The following is a 19820-nucleotide window of genomic DNA, read 5'->3' on the forward strand; positions in this document are numbered from 1 at the left end:
AAAGTATTGATTTGCATTTTTTGTCTCTTCACAGCCTGGCAGTGCTGTGACTCTAGGAGCACTACAGAGTGATAAAAAGCAGCCTTAGCTGTGGGTGGGAGATGCTTATCCAGTGACACTGCATGACAGTGAGGGGTTTATGTGCAACGATGGCATCACCCAAATGCTTCCATGCAATACTATTTCAGTAATAATATTCTTATCCCTCTTCCTTGCTCTTGTTCAGTTTCCACAGTGGTTCATTTTTAATACCTGTCTATGTGCTACTTTCCTGGACATGGTAAGAAAGCAGGAGCAGCGGGGAGGGGATCCTCCATATCAGCCAATGCTGGGTGGGCAGATGCAGGCAGCTGCCTGGGTTTTGGGTAGCTCGGCCCCAGCAGGCCCTGGCTGGTCCAGGTCCCTGCCTGGGAGCTGGTGTTCCTGCAGCAGCAACGGGGTGTGCAGTGCTCATCACCAGGGCACAGTCTGCCTTTCCCAAGGGAGATGAGTAATGGGGAAGGCATGTCCAGCCCATCAAAGCACCGGCACAATGCTGGGGTGGGATATGTGTGCTGTGCTGGTTGCAGGAGGCTGAGCTCAGCCACACGTGGCTGCATGCTGATTGATAACAAGGACTTCTGAAGCCATGGGCTTCTGTGAAATGACAGGCAAAAATCGGTATCCAAAGAGGAATCTGGAAGGCATGCTTCAGTGCACTGCAGAGGCAAGTGTGTAATGGGATGATACAACAAATCATCTGTCAGTAGAACAGAAAACTGAGCGAGAGAACTGTCAGGACAGGCTTTAAATGCTTTTGGAGGTAGAAGAGATTTGTGGCTCTTCCAATGACCTGGGCACCATCCAGGTGGGCACAGCTTTTGCCAACGGCATGAGTGGTGCTGGGGAGCAGGCACACTCGGCTGGCCAGCACGGGGACAGGGAGCAGGCATGCTTGGCTGGCTGGTGTGGGGACAGCCAGCCCCGGGTGCTTGCAGGGACGCCAGGGCAGGAGGAGGCGCGTCCATCTGCTCCTTCTTTGGATTTGTGCACTACATCATCTCTGCAGCAAGGGGATTTCTGAAGCCCTTTAAACTCGGTGCAGGGCCAGCTGGTTGGGCACGGGTAAATATCACATGAAGAAGTAGGAAAAGTAGCCTGGCTGGGGTGACCTTGGTGACATTCAGGACATGGCGTTAGTTGGTGAATGGAACAAAACTGGCTGGGTTCACCCAGGTAGTATTGCACAGACATCCCCCTGTGATGTCTGGGATAATTACTTCTAAACCAAAAGGAACAGGACAGACTTCGGCTAGCAGGATTTCAGAGAAGCTGTGATAGAACTGCTACTAGGGAATTCAGAGTTTAAGCTGAGAAGATGGAGTTTAAAAGAGCTAAAAGAGCAGGAAATTGGTAGGACTGGGAGCAGAAGCGATGGGCAGGAGGTCCCAGGGCAGTGCCTGGGGAGCAGGCTGGGATCAGTCTTCATTAACACTGCCATTAATGACCTGGGCAGGAGAAGTGTGGCAGTGTGTGTGGGGGGCAGGACTCCAGTCTCCAGAGAGGAGCTCAGCAAGGATTGGCGTGGGTATTTGGCAAAAACAAGGCTGAGTGGGGGGTACAAGTTATGTGCACAAACACTGGGATGGGCAAGTGCCCTTTGCTGAGGTGCAGCATCACATGGGACCACAAGCCATGATCACACCGTGGCTGGGAGAAAAAGACTGTTTTTCTGGAATGGCCTTTATGTGAGACATTGCTTTTTCTATGATGTCTCTTGATTAGCTCATGATGTGGCTGCCTGGGATGGCGGGTGATGCAGTGCCCTGGCCCTGACAGCCTGTACCACTGCTCCCGGGTGCCCAAACAGGCGGTGCAGCTCAGCAGGATGGGATCCCCAGGGACCCTGTGCTGTTTTGGACAGTGATCTGTGAGGCTTTGGGGCAGCCTATTCCCAGTGAGTAGAGAGGCTGGGCACGACAACACCCATGTACTATGCCTATGTACCAGGGAAGGGGTAGGACAGGACTGAGGACTGGAGATGGAGGCATTCAATGCTTACAAAAGGGAGTGGGACTCATTCTGCAAATGCCTGCAGTCTGGCAGCAGGGGCCAGTAGGGCAGGGCACAAAAAGGACAAGCCAGCAGTGGTTTGAGCAGGACTATCCCACCAGAAGCAAAATGCTGGCAGTGAGCAGGAGAGCCAGGCTGCAGCCACAGGCCATGCAGGTGGCACAGGGACTCTGGTGGTGGCACCAGCTGCCCATCGGTGCTGGGTTGGGGCAGCCTAGCACCTGGCTTTCGGCAGGACATGACTTTTTGTTCTGCTCCACGAGGACCACACCGGGCACTTCTCTTCAGGTTTATTAACATTAATAGTGTTAGTCCCATGTGAAAGAAGGCACACAAACAAAATGCCTGTTGCTGTCGCTTAGCCAGGGCTGTGGCAGCAGGGCAGAAGACAGTAAAATCACCTGGAAGAGGGGGGAGCAGAGCAGGGCTGGCAGGCAGAATCACCTCACCATAGGTTTGCGCTCCCATGAGATGCCAAGCATGGGCTGCTGACTGCAGGGAACCCTCACCACTGCCCTAAGGCTAAACTGGCACTTGTAAGGATAAATGCACTTTATGCAAGGATTGCTACACACCTAGTAGATTATTAATGAACCTCGTGAGGCTGGTGATGGGGTTACTGCCATTCCACAGTGGGGTGAGTGCTAAGTATGGGGAACTGAAGGACTCTGAGATGAAGGGTTGGGCAATAGGTCCCAGCATCCCACCTCTGAGCACAGGATGGCCCATCAAGTCAGTGAACGAGGCCTCCACAACCGGACAGAAACAGCCCCAATGGGAAGGGACTGGTTTTACTTGGTATTTGCTTTAGCTGGACTCTCGGTGTGGTGTTTCTCCAGGTAAACAATCTGGACGAGCTTTTCGGAGGGGCAAGGTGGTCTTGGACTCTGGAGGTCCTGGGGCAATGCCAGGCTCGCTGCTGGGGTTTCTTCAGTGGCATTCTGCGAATCTGAGTCTTCAGAGGAGAAACTGCTCTGGCTGGAAACCTGGAAGTACTGGGTGGCTTCTGCCTGCTTATCTGCAGGTGGACCATGCATGCTGGGGGCTGAGAGAGTTCCATGGGGCACAGCGGTGGGACAAAATGGGTCACCACCTAGAAAATGCACCCGGGCAGGCAGAGTGAAGGGATGCCTCTCAAGGGGCTGGCTGTGCTCCTGGGCGAGAGGTCGTGCAGCCCCCAGGCAGGCGCTGCTCTTGGGTTTTGGGAGGGAGGTGTCAGCAGAGACATGGCAGTGAAAGGCGTGGTCCCCCTCTGGCCTGTGCCGGCACTGGGGCTGCGGGGAGCTTGGCTCTGCACCCAGCGTGGGGCCAGAAATGCTGCTGGCCCGAGGCTGTTCTGGTTTCTGGGTGCTGGGCTCTGGTGGCTCCACTGACCCCTGGCCCCCCAACACAGCTGCCTCAGGGCTTGTGGTTGCTTTGCAGATTGGACCTTCCTGGCAAGAGGCTGCAGACCCTGAGCAGGGGGAGCAGAAGGCGTCGCCCTGTCCCTCAGCTTGTGCTCCCCAGGCCTCCTGCAGCTCTGCCAGCATCTCCTCCAGGATCTGCCGGGTCTCCTGGTACCTGTGTTGTGCCTCTGTCCAGGCTGCCAGCCCTTGGCTGCTCTGCATCCTGCACACCTGAGCCTTCATCTCCTGAAGCTTCTCCAGGGCAAACTCCACTGACAGCTTCTGGAAGGAGCTCTGCAGGCACTGCAGTGCCTGGCCCTCCCCACGCTTCACCCGGACTGAGCACTGCCTGCAGTCCAGCTTCAGCCCCATGATCTAGAAAAGAAGGCAAGGGTGGCTGTTTTCATGGCTGCCCAGCCAGCACTGGGTCCTGCAGGAGGAGAGCCCATGCACCCACCTTGCTGGAGAACCTGCTGAGCTCCCGCAGCAGCTCCTGCTCAGCCTGCCGCCGCTCCACCTGCCTGTAGAAGCTCATCAGCTTCGTCCGGAAAAGGGCTGCAGCCACCTGGAAGGTGTCTGCCTCAGGGAAAGCCATATCTTGGACCTCAGCTGCCTCCTGACACAGGGCCAAGCCATGCTGGTACTGAGCCTGCAGGGACAGCAGGAATGAACATGCTCCATGCTCGGGAAATGGTGCTGACCTGCTGCACTGGGGTGTGTGTGCAGGGTGAGGCTCTCTGCAGGTCAGCGCTCAGCATTGCTATCAAAGCTGTATTGGAAATGCTTCTGTGCAAGTGAGAAGAAACAAAGAGAATGGGGATTCTCAAAATCTCTGCTCTGTTCTGGCTTGGCTCAAAATGCACAAAATGCATTGTTCTGCCCTGAGTGGAGTCACCTTGCTTTGTCCTCCCTGCAGGGCAGGTAACTAAAAGGCCTCCATATCTAGAGGCATGGGAGGAACAAGTCCATGTCACCACATTTTTTGTTGTCCGATGGACATCCAGGCTCCGCAGCCTGGCCCTGCAGGGGGCTGCGAAGGATAGAGTGCAGGATGGGTTGAGCACAGCAGCCCCAGCCCAAAGCACACCGAGGAGCAGCACAAATGTCCCCTTCACCAGAGCAGGGCTGCCCAAAGACCCCGGCAAAGCTGGGCTTGAAAACTGTGGCTTGACCCAGCCAGCTTGCAGACACCCAGTTTTGCCCAGTTTTGCCCAGAAGCCTCATTCTGAAACTGGGGGATTTGGGCTGATTGTATCAAACTTTGTAACAGTGTTCGAACGTTTCTAATTTGGCATTTTCAGTTTCTGCCAAGCGCCAGGCAGGGTCTGGAGCCACCTAACACACCGCTGGCAGCAATACCTAGGGATGCATGTTACAGAAAAGACACCTTCACACATACTGTTGCCTGGACGAGGAACTCATTAAACTGCTCGGCAGAGCCCTGGAAGCTGTTGGGGCTCCACTCCTCAGTGCCCATCTCCTGCAGCTGCGCTGCTCCCTCCCCGTCCAGCCAGCGCCCCAGCTGCAAAAGAGAGCAGGGCTGAGGGTCAGGCGGGACTGGCCGCTGGCGGCAGCGCTTCCGCAGCACCTCCCCTTCCTTCCATGACCAGGGCATCCCGTCCCAGGCGTGGTTATGCACAGTCATCCCATAACGAAAATCAAAGCTGAGGCACTCCTGTTATTCTCCGGGCTTCCGTCATCATCAAAAACCGAGGAAATGTGCCCAAAATGCTCAGCCATGGGAACACCGCAGAGAAAAACTTCAACATGCTGCACCCAGAGCAGCACCCCAGGGATGCTCAACTCACCTTGCTGAACTTGGCCTGGAGTTCCTGGACCTTTCGGAGGAATTCCAGGCGCTCCAGGCAGCTGTTGGACTGGGATACCAGGTCATGAAGCTCTTCCTCCAGCTGGCTGTACAGCCGCTCAGCTGACTCTATGCTGGTCCTGGTGGTTGGGGAGGAGAGGGGCTGTCAGTGCCGGGTGTTGCCGGGCAAGCTGCAAGCTCCTCCTGAAGACGCCAGCTGAAGCAGCTCTCTGGCGGGCAGCAGCCTCTCAATAGGGCAGCTCCCTGGAAGTGGGCACTGGCATGTGGCCATTTGGCCGGCTAGGAGCCGAGGGAGCGGACAGGCAATGATCCAGCACGTGCAGCTGGCAAGAGCCCAGCAGATGCCCAGGTCAGGAGCCAAACAGGAGGCCTCCTCCCTGCTCACCTTCTGCATCCTCGGAGCCCATTCAGGACACACAGGCACTCCCTGGGGTGCGCTGGGGAGCAGGCTCCAGGCCCTGCACGTTAGGCATGCTGCAGCACAGCACCCTGGCCTTGCAGGTGCCCTGACACCTCCCTGTCCCATGGAGCAAGATGGATGTCAAGGAACACGGGACAGGAAGGTGTTGGCTGTCAATGTGGCCTGGCCCAGCCAAGAGAAGGGAGCAGAAGAAAGCAGTGGGATTAGTGCTGTCTGCACACATGGACCACTGGACAAGTACAGCATGGCTGGACGAGTGCAGCATCGCTGGACGAGCACAGCTTCACCGAGGCTTGGCCCCATCTAGTGGCTTTGCCTGAGACCATCCTGGAGGTCTTGCTGCAGGCCTTGCTGAGCAGCCCCAGAGCCTGGTCCCGGGGCAGAAAACGTTCCCAGGGACCCATGCACCTTCCCCAGCTGGGATGACGTGAAATCCTGCAAAGGGCTGTCTGAGACACAAGCTCCAGGTTCGGAGGGAGTTTGCAGGGCACGAGGGAGCACAGTGCCAGCTCCAGGCCATGCTGGAAAGAAGCTCATGCTCATGGCAACGGCTTTCCCTGGGGAGGTGGTTCTGTCAGCCAGCAGAGGAGGCCGGGGGTCCTTGTCATTGGCACCCCTCTTCTGGTAAAGCACCCCCCCGCCTCCTACCTGACATCGGCTGAGGCGCTGAGCCGGGCAGCCTCCCTGCGCATCCTGGCCAGCACGGCCCCCGCCTCACGCTGCACGCACACCAGCTGCGGGTCGCTCAGCACCCTCTGCATCAGCTCCTGGTGCCTCCCAATGCACACGGCCGCATCCTGCAGAAGGAGGGTCAGAGGCATGGGGCCTTACCTGGTGGCTCCGGGGCCAGCACGGGACAGGTGCCTGTGACTGCACCCTAAGGGACTAGCAAAGGGGACAGGGGACAGCCCTGCAGCCAGGAGTGCTGGTCCAGGAGAAGTTGTACTGAGTTTTGGGCAACGAGGGTGAAATGTCGCTGTGTGCTGGACTGCAGATGGGCTCTTTGGAAACGTCTACAACCTGCGGTGCTGCAGCCCCCGTTACCTGAGTCCCTGCCAGTGCATCAGCACTCCGCAGCTCCTGGATGCAGCTCTGCAGCAGCTCCGATGCCCGCCTGAGGCTGGCCATGAAGGGATTCAGTTTCTGCGGGTAGGACACACAGCGGGTCAGTGGGGCTGGGGTGGGAGGGCAGAAAGCAGGGTGGGAAGTCAGCCTGCCCACAAGGAGGAAGAGGAAGAGGAGCAATGCCAGGCCAGAGCAGGGAATACTGCAGGGCACCAGGTTAAAGCCAAGAAGGAAGGGAGCGTGGAGATGGATGGGCAGCTACAGGGAGGAGCAGTCAGAAGCAGGCAGGAAGTGGTCGCCCTCCTGTGCTCAGAGCTGTCCTTTTCCTTCCCCTCTCCTGGGCTTTCCTGCCTCTTTTCCAAGGATGCCTGTGAGACACACAAGCCACAGTGGGGATGCAGAGACACCGCGGGGAGGTGAGGCGATGGCTAATGGTGTGATAACAGACACCTGGAAGAATTGAACCCACTCGCCGTGGCAGTAGGGGAAGGTGCCGTCCAGCTCCTGAGTCAGCTGGGAGCTGTCGACGTAGCGTCCCAGAGCCTTCAGTGATGCCAGGGTCTCCACCTGTGGGGCACAGGTCTTGTGAGCACTGCAGGACTGTGCCAGGGGCCCCCCCCAGAAGCATCCTCAGGGGCAGCCTGGAGCAGGGGGCATAACCCTGTCTTTCCTAAGCAACCTGCCCTGTTAACCTGCACAGCGCAGTGGCCCCGGGAGCGCTGTGTGCTGGCAGGGCTGAGCACGCCATGCAGCAGCCCCACTCAGAGCAGCTCCTGGCAGCTCTGTGCTGTTCGAATGCATGGGAGATTGCCGGGACAGCAATAATCTGCCATGCAGCCAAGCTAGGTGATCAAGCTCATTAATATTTCACATTATATTAATTAAACTGAGCAGCACTAAAAGAACAATAAACCCTTTCAAGTCTAGATTTATTATCCCAGTTGCTGTGTCCAGCCACTGGAGGTAATTGGGAAAGCGCTTGGCTGTCCTTGGGCATCCTTCACCTGCCTGTGCAGCCCAGTGAGCCCAAGAGCCTCACCCTGCACCCAGGACCTGCCCCAGCAAGGCCCTGCTCTGCCTGGGGTCCCTGAGCAGGGGAACTGGGATCTCCAAGCAAGGGGATGGATGGTCCCCAAGGCAGGAAGCTCCTTTCACCCTGATTCTGCTCTTCCCATAGGAGACAACATGGGTACACGAGGATGGAGAGGGACATGCTCACCTGCACCCCAGGCAGCCTCTCACGGTGAGCAACCAGCTCCTTCTCGGACAGCAGCAGCATGGTGTGGATGCAGCCCGGCGAGACACTCTGCAGGAGGCAGGGAAGAGTCACCACAGCAAACGCCATGGTGCAGCTCCCGGGTTACCCACGGTGATGCCAGGGCTCAGTTGCCTGAGTGAGCTGAGGCCAGCGAGCTCATTACAAAGGAAAAGGCTCCCAAGCTCCCTGGCATGGGAAATGGAAACAGGCTGCTCATGCCATAACCCCATCCCCATCCACCAGCTCCCTGGCAGAAAGCACCCACGGAAAGAACCTTGTGAGCAAACCCCTTCACTTGCACTATCGATGCTTCTCTGCACCAGAAGCATTGAGGTCAGCACAGGATTTATCAGACAGGCTGCAACCTAGCCCTGAGCAGGCAGAGGCACAGGGCACTGCAGCAGGGAGGACCCCATGGCCTCCAGGACAGCACAAGGCACTCCCAAGGCACTGCCTTCGCATTGGCATGGAAACCCTGCCAGGATGAATTGACCATCACTGTGGAGCCAATCTCCAGGTGAGCTCAGCTAGTGGAATGCTGAAGGGGTTTGGGGCACACCGCAGTGTTGGGTGATAGCAGGGCCAAGAAAAAGGACAGATTCTGTGGGGCTGGGAAGGGACATTCTGACCCAAACTGCCGGTCCCTCATGGCTGGCATTCGAGGAGCTGGAGAGATGCAAGCACCAAGTGTGAGTTTGGTTTGGGCGGCTGGGGCAAACGGGATCTCTGTGCCCTGCTGGGGGACGGTCTGTGCTGAAGACATGCTCAGAAATTAGAGACTGATCAGCAACTTTGGGAACAAATTGGTAGTTGTTTAAGTGCTGCAAGACCTACAGGGAGTCAGGAGCCAGGACTGGCCACTGGGAAGAAGCAGCAAGAGACACATGGGTTTTCTACATCAGCACATTGCAATGCAGCTGCAGGCAGCTGAGAGCTGCCTCAGTAAATCCACACCGTGATGCTTATGGGTAAAATATATAAGTGAGATAAAAACCATGGCCTCAGGCACGGTGGCATTGGGGGCTGCCAGAAAAGCTGCTGCCATCCAGAAGATTGCACCTCATGACAGCTGCCATGGAGGCTCTGAGGGACCCTTAGAGGGCAGCAGCACTTGCTCCTGGGTAGGGACCCCCTAGCATGTCCGTGGCACAGGAACACAGTGCCCAGCGTACCTGGACAGAGCGTAGGGCCGAGAACAGGACAGGGGCAGGTGGCCGCTTCCTGGCATCCACCATGACAGTGAGCCCGCCATCCTTTGCTTCTCGCCTAGTAAGGGGAAATAAAGCAGGAGGCAGATTGTACTGGTTAGAAGCAGCAGGATAAGTGTGGGTCTCCCCTCCTCGGCAGGACCCGCTTGAAGTCCCCTCCCATGGCTCCACACCCCTGAGCAGCAGGATGAGGGCAGGCAGGAACTGGCAGCTGCAGGCAATGGCCTCGTCCCCATGGGACGCCCCGGCCACGGGAATTGCTGGACCTTCAATAATGCATCCTCAGGGCTGGCTGCACTGGGCACTGGGGACAGCAAACACAGTGGGGACCACGCAGGATGTCCACAAAGCAGCATGTGCAGGATGCTGGGCATACACCCTGGCTTGGTCAGGGCACTGCCTGGGACCCCCAAGCTGGGAAGCAGCTGGGGGGATCCCTGGCAGGTCCTCCTGGCCCTTACCTGGGGAGGGAGCAGAGGTAGAGGATAAGCCTTGCCAACTCAGTGGCCGAGCACCACGTTGTCCCCCAGGCGCTGCCGCTGGTGGTCACCTGGAGAAGGGCCCTGCCCATCCTGTCTGAGCTCCCTGTGTGGAAAGGTGCAAGTCACCCCTCCAGCAGCCACCCGCCAGCTGCAAACTCCAGCTATTAGCAACACCCCAGGAGGGGCCAGGGCTCCCATTGGCCTCACTGCTGCTCGCCAAGCAGTAATGGCTGCTGAGGGGTGTAGGAGCAGGCTCTGCCCCAGCTCGGCTTGGCGGGCTCAGCCGGGTTAATACTGTGCAGCTGTGGTGGCGCAGTGGCCACCCCAGTGCTACTCCCATGCAGCCTCCCCTGGCCCCTCTGGACTGGCAACACCAGCCCACGAGGGCACTCAGCACGAACTCAGCTGCTGGGGGCATTTTTCTTGAAAAAGATGGGTTTTGTCACTGTTTTTCGGCTCTTGGGAAAAGGAAGAAGCCAAACGTTTAGTGTTTGGCAGCAACAGGCTGAACGGCTTCATTGGTGAGGAATGGTGTGGGAGGGCTCGGTGCAGCTGGGAACTGGGGCAGCTGCTCAGAGCAGACTGCTTGTTTTTATGTTTTAAATTTTTTTTGCCCAGCTGAAAATAAATTTTCTGTGTGGCAGCTTTCTGGTCTCCAGGAAAGCCCTGAAACCTTCCTCCAGAAAACCCTCTCCAGCAGCACAGCATTATCCCTCTGGAGGCTTCTCCCAGCATCTCCAGAGGGTTTCATGGTGCCAGAGGTACCTGGCAGGCACACGATGCCTGAGTGCAGCAGTCTGGCATGCAGATCCTGCCAGGCCGGTGGCTCCCGGCCGGGGATGCCAGTGCTGGGCACAGAGGGACCGTTCTTGCAGCCAGTGCTTTCCAGGGATCGTTCTTCCACAGGAGCAGCAGCTGCATCTGTACCTGCCCATGGGGACAGAGGAGAGAGGAGCTGGCAATGCACAACAAGGCAGAGAAATGCAAAAGCGCCCACAGAGCCCAGGCAGGCACCGCAGCCCTGCTCAGATGATACCTTTCCCAGCTGGCTTGGCTCTGCCCATCCTGGGCGAGTAAATGGCAGACATCTTCTTCCAGGCCCCTTCATGCTGGCTGGTGGCTCTTTCGTCCCCAGGGGCTGCCCCGAACCGTGGGCCCTTCAGGAAGGAGAACCTGTGGCCAGAGCCCAGGGGGAGCCGGGGGCTGCCCTGCTGCGGCAATGCCTCTGCCTGCACCCCGGGACTCATTCTGCGGGGACGGCGGGTGAGGAGCGTGGGGCTGCCAGCCCCCCTCCCATGCTGTGTGGGGGTCTCACAGGGAATAGCAGGGGGTGGCTCGGGGCTGGGGCCATCCGGCTCCTCCAGGATGGCTGCCATCAGCCCGGGGCCAAAGCTCACTGGGTTCTGTAGTGCGGCCAGGTAGGAGTCACGGTGGCGGCACCGTGGGCCATGTGGCCCCGGCTCCAGGCTCAGCTTCCTCCTGAGGCACGGGGTGCAGGGACCTTCCTCTGAGCTTGGAGGCCCTCCGCAGGGCCAGGCGTCTGCCCCCGGTCCCCCATTCACCACGGGGATCGTCGCCTCAGCCCTGGCCCCCATCGGCCCCGCCGGGCAGGCAGGTGGCAGGGACCTGGCCAGGAGGTCCAGCTGCTCCTGGGAGACCTCCAGCAGTTTCACATACTCCCCCTCCAGGTTCTGGCTGACGATCTCGCAGAGGCTGGGCACGGCCAGCATGGTTGGCTTCTTCTGCAGCCCCGCCTGGTCCACCTTGATCAGTCCCGGGTATCTTCCCTGGCTCAATTTCCGAGAGGTGAACTTGCACCCTGGGACCGTGCCCGCAACGTTGCCATAGGGCACCGGAGCGTCTGCCGTGCTGTGGGGTGCAGGCATGCTGGGTGCTGCCAGCTCAGCTGCAGGTCCAGGGGCGGAGCCATACTGGGCCCCTGTGGGTGCACCATCATCTCCAGTCTTGGGCTTATTGATGAACTCTGGTGTGGCGATCTTGCTCCATGGCAGCGGGGTGATGCCGTTCTGGGTGGCCACCAAGCAGGTGTGCAGGGGGGCTCTGGTCCGGTCACCATTTATCTCCTCCAGCCACTCATTGGTAAAGAGCAGTGCGTAGGCGGCCTCGGGGATGGGTGTCTTCTCCACTGTGCACAGGTCGCGGGAGAGGTGCTTGACAGTGATGCGTGCTGAGTGCTCCTCACAGGGCTCCGCTTGCAGGTAGAAGTCCCCGGGGCGCAGCAGGAGGGGGTTGAGTGGTGCAAGGTGAACAACCACTTTCTCATGAAGACACAAGGGCCAGCCTTCATGGAGAAAGATGCAGTTAAAGTAGGGAGCCTGGGAGGGAGGAAGAACACAGAGCATGAGTGAGAGTCCCCACCAGTTCAGTACCCTCCCAGCTGGCCCTGCATGCTCTCACTGCTTGGCTCTGCACTTCCTATGATGGGGACTGAAGAGCCCGGTGACTCGGCGGGATGCCCCTGAGCCAAGCCACAGCAGGGTCCTGCAAGCATAACCTAAGCCTGTGGCCATTCCCGGGGTGCTGAGTGCTCCCCATGTGCTAACAGAGGGGAAACCCCCACTGGAGTCTCTGCAGGGGCAAGACAGGGTGACCCGGGAGTCTTCCCCCCTTATCTCAGGGACTGCACGTGCCAGGCTCTGTGCTGGAGCTATCCCGGGAAGCTGGGTACACCACAGTCCCTTCTGTGGGGAAGACACAGCGACAGGGAAGGGGGCATGCAGAGGGGGACCCTGCAGCCTGGAGCAGGGCTTGGCCACACAAGGTGTCATGCTATAGGGCAAAACCCCCATGGTCAGGAGCGGGGCGCAGAGCACTGCAGCACGGGGGGCATGCGGGCTTACGCAGGCTGCCTGCCGCACATGCTCGAAGAGGCGCTTGGCTGGGATGAGGAACTGGAGCAGGCAGCAGAGTCCATCTCCCCGGTAGCTGGTCTCCAGCAGCCGAAACACCTGGCCCAGGACCGTGGGGGCTGTGGCTTCAAATGGGGGGTAGAGGGCCTGGAGGGCACTCTGCACCGCCGTGTCCAGCGACCCAGTGTCCTGCAGGAGAAAAGCATTGCTGGTGAGGAGAGTGGCCCCCGAACAGGATGCCGCCAACCCCCACAGAGCCTCTGCCCACCGTCCTGCACTGCACTGCTGCACTGTGCCTCTGCTGGGTCCCTGGTACGCCCACGCTGGTAATGCTGCCAAGCTTGGGGGGCTCCAAACCTTCCTGGCCTGGAAACTGGGGAAGAACTGGGTGTAGAGCACCCCAAGCACCACGTGGGCCGGGGACAGGAGCACAGCTGGGTCTGGTTCTCAGCACTGGGCTGTGGCTTAAGGAGCCTGCGATGAGCCCCGAGCACAGCCTGCCACTCTGGTCGGAATGCTGGCTATGTGGAGGTGGAGGAGCCGCAGCAGCCAAGGGGTTAAGCCAAGCCAGACACTGACCGTGGGGATGTGCCAGGCTCAGCAGCTTGCTGTAGGAATGTAGCTGATAGGGGGAAGGACAAACATCTGAAGATGGATAGGGTGTTTTTGTTCAGACTCATCACTGAATTTGCTGAAATCAAAATTAGTCCTCAGAGTATTTTCTGGGAAGTGCTGTGCTGGGTTACAGCCCCCTTCCCTGCACTGCTTCCAGACGGGGGCAAGGATGCTGGTTTCATGCCACACTTAAACTGGCGGTTCTGAGTTTGCTCTCCCAGCTTTGTGGGAGATGTTGGCTGTGCAGACCCAGCTGGTGAAGCGGGTACACAGAGGGAAGCCATCAGACAGCTCCTGTTAAATCCCAGCCGTGTTACAGGCAGTGCGGGGGTGACTACAGACATGGCTGCCAAAAGGAGTCCATCAGTGAGTGGGAAAGACAGGCTTCTCCAATTCCTTGGGGAGTATATCTGCAGGAGAGACTCAAATAAAAAAGAAATCAGACTGGGGCCAGCATCTGGGAAGTGGGTGGGCAAACAGCACCTTTTCTATTGGAAAGGGTGCTGTTGCAGGAGAGAGACAGGTTCCTGTGTGGTGCAGGGTCAGGCCCAGCCTAGCTGGCTGGGGATCAGCTGCTCTGCTGCAGAATGTCATCTCTGCCCATCACCCAGGGCTAGGCTCCAGATTTAACTGCAGAGGGACCCCAGTACTGCAGGCAGCCGGTGGGAGCTGCCACAAAAACGAGCATCCTCCCAGCAGCAGGGACAGTGGCCAGGTCCTGCACGTTGGGCAGCCACAGCTTGCTGTCGTCCATGTGCTACTGTGTGGGCACCTGGGAAGTCAGGTGGGATTAGCTGAAGGTGGGCATTAGTTTCAGGCAGCTGAAACTGGCCTGAGAGCCCATACAGAGACAAAGTGGCCTCAGTTAATTCAGCTTAATTAGCTTTAATGCGCGTTAGCTAAAGCACTTTGCAGTCACACTTGGTTAATTCTTCTTGACTTTTTCTCTGTATCTCCACACAAAGATGTCCTGCCCTTGGGCCTGGCAGGAGAAGCCATGGGGCCTGGGCAGAGCAGGAGGAGAGCAAGTCCTTTCTTGGTGCCATGATCTACAATAGGTTATCCTGCCAGGCTTTCTGCACACCTGCTGTTGGATCACTGGTCTTCTCACACTTGGTCTTACTTTGTAAAATTCCTAGGAGGGATGGGAGACCTTGCTCTGGAAAAGCCCTGTTGCAGCGTAAAGCCCAGCTCCTCACTCTGCCTTGCTCCCAGGGGGCCCCAGCACAGCCACCCACTCCCAGGCACCGAGTGCGGCTAGGCACCCACCACCTCCTTGCCCGGCCACCACTGAGCTTGGCTCCTTCCTTGTCCCAGCATGGAGGTGGGGAGCACCATCTGTAACAGCAAAGGGGGATCTGTCCAACTCCTAATGCTGCCATGAGAGACGGGCCAGCACTGCCTGCCCTGCCTGCGCTTGCCTTCACCAGAGCTCGCTGCTCAGAGTCACCTTTGCACAGCCCTGGCACATTCTGAAACTGGCTCTTTTGAAACCGAACTAAACTCTTACTGGCCAAGCTCATGTGGCACTGATAAAAAAGCAAAAGAAAACAGAAAGAGAAGCCAGCTCCCCTGAGATCAGGGCTGCTGGGGTTCAGCTCCAGGAAGGCTGCATCACGGGGTGATAAGCAGCCCCAAACCTAGCCATTACCCGGCTCAGCCGTGCTGCCGGGGAGGGCTCTGCGGGTCAGGTGCGCAGACCACAGTCCGACGGGGCCAAGGCACAGGCTTCCAACAGCCCCATCCCACAGCCACCATCTCTGGCAACACTGTCCCTCCAAATCCCAGAGCAGCCTGGCTCCCTGGCCTTGCCCAGTCCCGCACTTTGGAGGCTGGGGAGAAACGCCCAGAGTTTGGGTAAACCGGCTTGGATCATCTTGGGGTGTCTGAGTGGGGGAGACAACCCTGCCGCAGAGGGAAAAAGGAAAATCTTCCAAATCACCACCAAAACCCCACAGCAAAGTGACGCGCCAGAGGATGGATCGGCTGAATAAACAAAGCCGCTCCCCTGTCAATGGAATAAAAACGCCCAGGACTTCATCCAGCAGCAGGAACTGTGTGAGCCAACGTCGGGGGAGAAGTACTGACTGATGGAGGCACCAGACGCTGCCTGTGTTGCGCTGGGGAACATTTTGGCCTGGAATTACTAAAAATGTTTTCACTGAGTGTCACAAATCACTTCATCACTGGGAGAGGATTTTGGGGTAAGCATGGTGCAGTGGCTCTGCGTTCATGGGAGAAGCTGAGGCCAGGCCTACCGGGGAGCTGTTAGAAATCCAAAAGCAACCAATTAGCCCATGTCCCTCCGCCAGCTGCGAGGGAGTGCAGAACTGAAACAAAAGGCATTAGGGACCATAAGGAGATTTACATTTGCAAAGCTATTTCCATTTTAATAAGCCAAAGTGCTGTTAAATAGAGATTGATATTTCTCCCCAAATACCCATATTTTTAAAGTGGTTTACACCAACACCACGAGCTGGGCTTTGGTGTTTTGGTGCTGTAAAGTTGTTTAATTTGTACCCAAAGCCACAGGGTGACTCAGCTCCATCTCCTTTCTCCCTCCTGCTCAGGAAGGTGGAAGGTTTGAGTGCCGGGACCAGCCTTGAATAACAATTCCTCTCCCTCTCCTGCAGCTCTGGCTGTCAGCAGCTTTGGCAGGGCATGAAGCAAACGCTAACAAACAGCCCCAGCCCAGCACAGCGGGATGCCAGCGCTCAGCACAGCATCACCCAGGAGCCCGGGGCAACGGTGGGTGGCACTGCAGTGAGAAACGAGGTGGCCAGCCTGGGGATGGATCCGCCGAGCATCCCATCCCTGCACGCCTGGCATAGTTCACGCAACAGCACCCACTTGCTGAACCCCATCCCGCTGCCAAACTTTGCACAGAAGTTTTAGCATCGTGGGCCGTGGCCCCGCATGCACCCACCCGAGCGGCCGACGGCCACCTCCGCCTTCGCCCCCGACCTCCGCCTTCGCCATCAATGCCCACCCCGTGCTCGGGAGGGCCGGGGCCGCGGGGGCCCGCAGGTGCTCGCAGGGGGTCAGCAGCGAGCGGGGAAGGTCAGCAGAAAGGACAGGAAAGTAGAAGGAATTACCATGTTTACTGGGAAGTGGCAGAGGGGCCGGGGGGGCCCCGCGGCACCAACCGTCCCGTCCCTCTTCCTTCCTGGGGGGAGCGCTGCCCCACCGCCCCGGTTCTCCCGCCCGTCCGCGGGCGGCTCGTCCCCGGTTGCCGGCGCCTCCCGGAGCTGCGGGCGGGGGCGGGCAGCCCCAGCCCCGTCGGCCCCGGCCCGGCTCCCTCCGCCCGCAGCGCCTCTTCTGAGGAGAAAAAAGAAAAAAAAAAAAAAAAAGATGGAAAAAGAAAAGGCAAAGAAAGAGCGAGAGCGAGCGGCGGGGCGGGCCGGGGGAGGGGGATGGCGGGGGGCGGCTCGGGGAGCGCCCGGCTCCGCCGCTGCGAGCGCCGCCGGGCCGGGGGCGGCCGCTGCTCTGTGCCCGCTGCAGGGACCGGAGGGGACCGGACCGGACCGGACCGGACCGCGGGCAGCGCCCGCCGTGGGGTCCCGAGGCGGCGGCTTCCCCCGTGGAGCTCCCCCCGTCCCCCACGCCGGGTGCCCCCGGGGCAGGGGCGGGGGCGGCGCTGGCTCCGTCCCCCCGGGGGAACTGGGGAGAAGGGGGAGTATGTGTGCCTGTCTGTCTGTGTTGTGTGTGCAAGATCCCCGGATAAAAAAGCCCAGCGGGGGGCGGCAGGAGGGCGGCAGCCCCCGGCGGGTCCTCCCCGGCCCTGCCGCACCGCACCGTGCCGGGCTGGGTCGCCTCGCTGCCCCCCTGGAGCAGCTCCCGCTCCCGGCTCGGGGATGCTTCACAGCAAAGGCAAAGTGTGTAAAAGTGCATGTGCGGGCACCCAGTCCGCATGTGCATGTGGGTGCATACATGCAGGCAGGTAGTATTTGTGGCAGTTTCCCTCTTTTTAAATAAATACAGGCCAGTATTGGTACGAACCAGAAGCACTCAGCACAGCTCGCAGTTCTTCTTTCTGAATTGGCCTAAAAACGCAACAGAAGGAAATTGCCTCTTACAGCTCTTCAGGATGTTTCAACAATTGAAAGTACCTACTTGAAGGCAGAATTGTGTGATTTAAGCAATCAGAAATCGTACAAAAACAATTGGCATAAAAGCCAAAGCCCCGGATTTGGTACATCCTAACACAAACCACTGCTGCTCAGCGCAGGTCTTCAATCCCCAAGCACGGCATCCAGCACTCTCGGACCCTCTGCTCCCAGCTCAGGCTGAGGTCGTTTCCACTGTCATGTTTGTGGGCACACGTTCAGGGATGAGGGCAGGGCTGGGACAAGGGACAGGACCAGGGATGGGTGGGATGGCCACAGCATGGGCTGCAAGCCACTGGGGCAGTCTTGATAATGAACATTTGTCCAGGGATTAGCGAGCAGCCAAAGGACATGCTGTGAAAACAAGCTGAGACAGGAGGAGGTACAGCTGGGTTGCTGGCTTGTTTGGAGGGAGGACTTTGCGCTTGCTTCCCATTTCCTTGTGAGCTAGTGAGAGCCCTTTCGTCGCCAGTACAGATCACGAGTGCTGCAAGGGCTCAGGCACTGGCGGTTGTGCTGGGTGGACAGAGGCCTGGCCGTGGAGAGCAGGGCTGGAGCACTCAACTGCAGCCACCATGTAGCTCCGGACCTGCAGGCACTGCCACAGCAACATGTAGGGCTAACCCTCGGCTCAAACCCTGTTCAAGCCATCTGCCTGGGATCCCTAATGCAAATCAGGGCCCGCTGGGTGAGCTCCTCCCTTCCCCACCAGCAGCCAATTGCTCCTTCAATTGCATTAGTTCACATACTCTGCTTCAGCCTTTTTATAGTTTCCCTGAGCACAAGGGGAGTATGAGCTCATGCTCTGACCTTCTGTAATTGCCTGGTTACCTCTGAAATGAGCCCAAGAACTTACTTTGGTTCATAGACCTTCTGAAAGGCACTGGGGCCGGGCAAGGAGGGAGGTAGTGTGGCTGACCCGGTGCCACACCAGTGGGTAGGATCCCTCTGTGGCACTGGCACTACTGAGTAGCAGGGGAAGGATGTGAAGCTGAGCCCAGTGGGACCCTGGCACCCTGGAGCGCCTGAGAGCGGCAGCTCCCAGCCTGGACCCTGGGGTGCTTTTATCAGCAGTGCTAAACTAGCCCACCCTACAAATGCACCCAGCATGGCTGTATCTAGCCCTACGTCCCTGTAGCACCCCAAAGCAGCTCCCTGTGCCCTCCCACTGCCAGGCTCAGGTGGGAGGGGGGGTGCTGTGGACCAAGCCTGCCCGGCAAAGGGCAGAGTTCCTGGGGGCCTCCTGGGTGCTCCTGCTGGCCCAGGGCCCCTGACCCCATGAGCTCACCCTCTTCTTTTGCTCCCTTCTCCATGTCCTGTTTGTCCCAAGCAGCTGCTGGGACTGGCTGCATGTGGCCTCCTGCCCTGCCCCTCTGCCGGCACAGAGCCACCATTCAGATTCCCCCCAGGCTCTGCTCGAGGTCACCATTCCTGCATTTTTATTTTTACTTTTCTGCAAAATCATCCCCCTTGGCTCTCTGCGGCCCCTTTTGTCTCCCATGAGGCTCCCAGACCTCGCGTCACGAGCTGGCGTGCTGCAAGAGGAGCCTGCCTGTCTGGGGGTGATGGCAGCTCTCAGCGGGTGGAGAAGATGCTCTGGCTGCAGTAGTGGTCCCTAGGGGACCTCTGCGATGTCACCAGGATGTTAGGGTGGAGGAAAAGTGAGGGTGGTGAACCTGGCATCAGGGACGGTCTCTAGGGCTGGGCTCCTTCTGGGACCCTTATTGCTTGTGGCTGTGTCCCTGCATCCAGGGTCTTTGTCTGCCTGGTGCAGCTGCTCACCGTGCCCTGCAGGGCTCCTGCTTTTTTAGCTCTCATGTCCCTGGGTGTTCCTGGCTGCCTGTTTTTAATGCAGTGGTCAGGACTGGCATCAGCAGTGACCCCACGCTGGCAGAGGGACCTCCCAGCCCCAGAAACAGCTGAAGCCAGGTCATGTCGATACTGCAGCTGGGAAAACAACAGCGGAGGAATCCCCATGTATCCCCGGCTGTATTTTTAGATGCTGCTGGATCAAAGGTTGTCAGGGACTTGCAGGTGACCATGGGCAGTGTCAGGCTGGCAGCAATCCTGCACACGTGGGAGCGGGCAGGAGCCACAGCTCTCCCGCATCTTGGTGCTGACAGCCAGGTTGCTCTTGCTCTTCTTGCCATATCCCCCGGTTTTTCCCCTGTGTTTCCCCAGCAGAGTGTTTGCCAGCCCACAGCTGCAAGTGAAAGCCTGATGAGCGGCAGCAGCGACACCTCTGGCACCAGCACACCCTGCCCCAGCCCTGGGGAATTCCCAGAGTGGTTGTGGCACCAAGGAAAATGGATGCGGCCGGATTTCCTTGCAGAAGGCAAACATGTCTGAGTGTTCTTGCTGGCAGCCCAAGGAGTAATAACACCTGCTGCACCGCCCTACATCTGCCAAAGGCCATCCTGGAGACAGCTGGGGTGCAGCCAGCCCTTGCTGGGTGCTCATCTGGGAAGTGGCTTGGTGTGGCAGTGAGCCCAGCAAAACCCAAGCTGGTGGCTGCTGGGGATAGAGCAGA

At 58.5% G+C, this 19820-nt stretch overlaps 1 protein-coding gene and 1 long non-coding RNA gene across 3 annotated transcripts in view; one reads left to right on the forward strand and one right to left on the reverse strand.

The window, feature by feature from the left end:
• Window positions 1-17195, forward strand: part of LOC142063969 (uncharacterized) — a 31495-nt gene extending 14300 nt beyond the window's left edge. Inside the window, exons 2-4 of one of the 2 annotated variants that reach the window (XR_012662935.1) lie at window positions 3475-6851; window positions 7929-15388; window positions 15818-17195. This is a non-coding gene — a long non-coding RNA (uncharacterized LOC142063969). Of the gene's footprint in view, window positions 1-3474; window positions 6852-7928; window positions 15389-15817 lie in introns of those variants that run through there. The other variant, XR_012662936.1, reaches the window with a different exon arrangement.
• On the reverse strand, window positions 2326-16363 carry KIAA1755 (KIAA1755 ortholog). Its single transcript, XM_075108424.1, has 14 exons — window positions 16280-16363; window positions 12561-12758; window positions 10736-12035; window positions 10465-10626; window positions 9679-9802; window positions 9182-9275; window positions 7971-8057; window positions 7202-7318; window positions 6731-6829; window positions 6335-6483; window positions 5246-5384; window positions 4837-4959; window positions 3895-4086; window positions 2326-3812 (listed from the first exon to the last, which is right to left on the reverse strand). The coding sequence occupies exons 1-14, from the start codon at window positions 16280-16282 to the stop codon at window positions 2844-2846; spliced, it is 3756 nt and encodes a 1251-aa protein (XP_074964525.1). The 5' UTR covers window positions 16283-16363; the 3' UTR covers window positions 2326-2843.
• Window positions 17196-19820: the final 2625 nt, after the last annotated feature.

The sequence above is a fragment of the Phalacrocorax aristotelis genome, chromosome 13 (genome assembly GCF_949628215.1).
Source record: "Phalacrocorax aristotelis chromosome 13, bGulAri2.1, whole genome shotgun sequence".
Lineage (NCBI taxonomy): Eukaryota > Metazoa > Chordata > Aves > Suliformes > Phalacrocoracidae > Phalacrocorax > Phalacrocorax aristotelis.

Coding starts and splice junctions, on each gene's coding strand:
- KIAA1755 (XM_075108424.1), bottom strand. Junction 9,803..10,464: donor AGGCATCGTGTGCCTGCCAG/GTACCTCTGGCA, acceptor CTTTCCACACAG/GGAGCTCAGACAGGATGGGC. Junction 5,385..6,334: donor AGCGCCTCAGCCGATGTCAG/GTAGGAGGCGGG, acceptor CCCAACCACCAG/GACCAGCATAGAGTCAGCTG.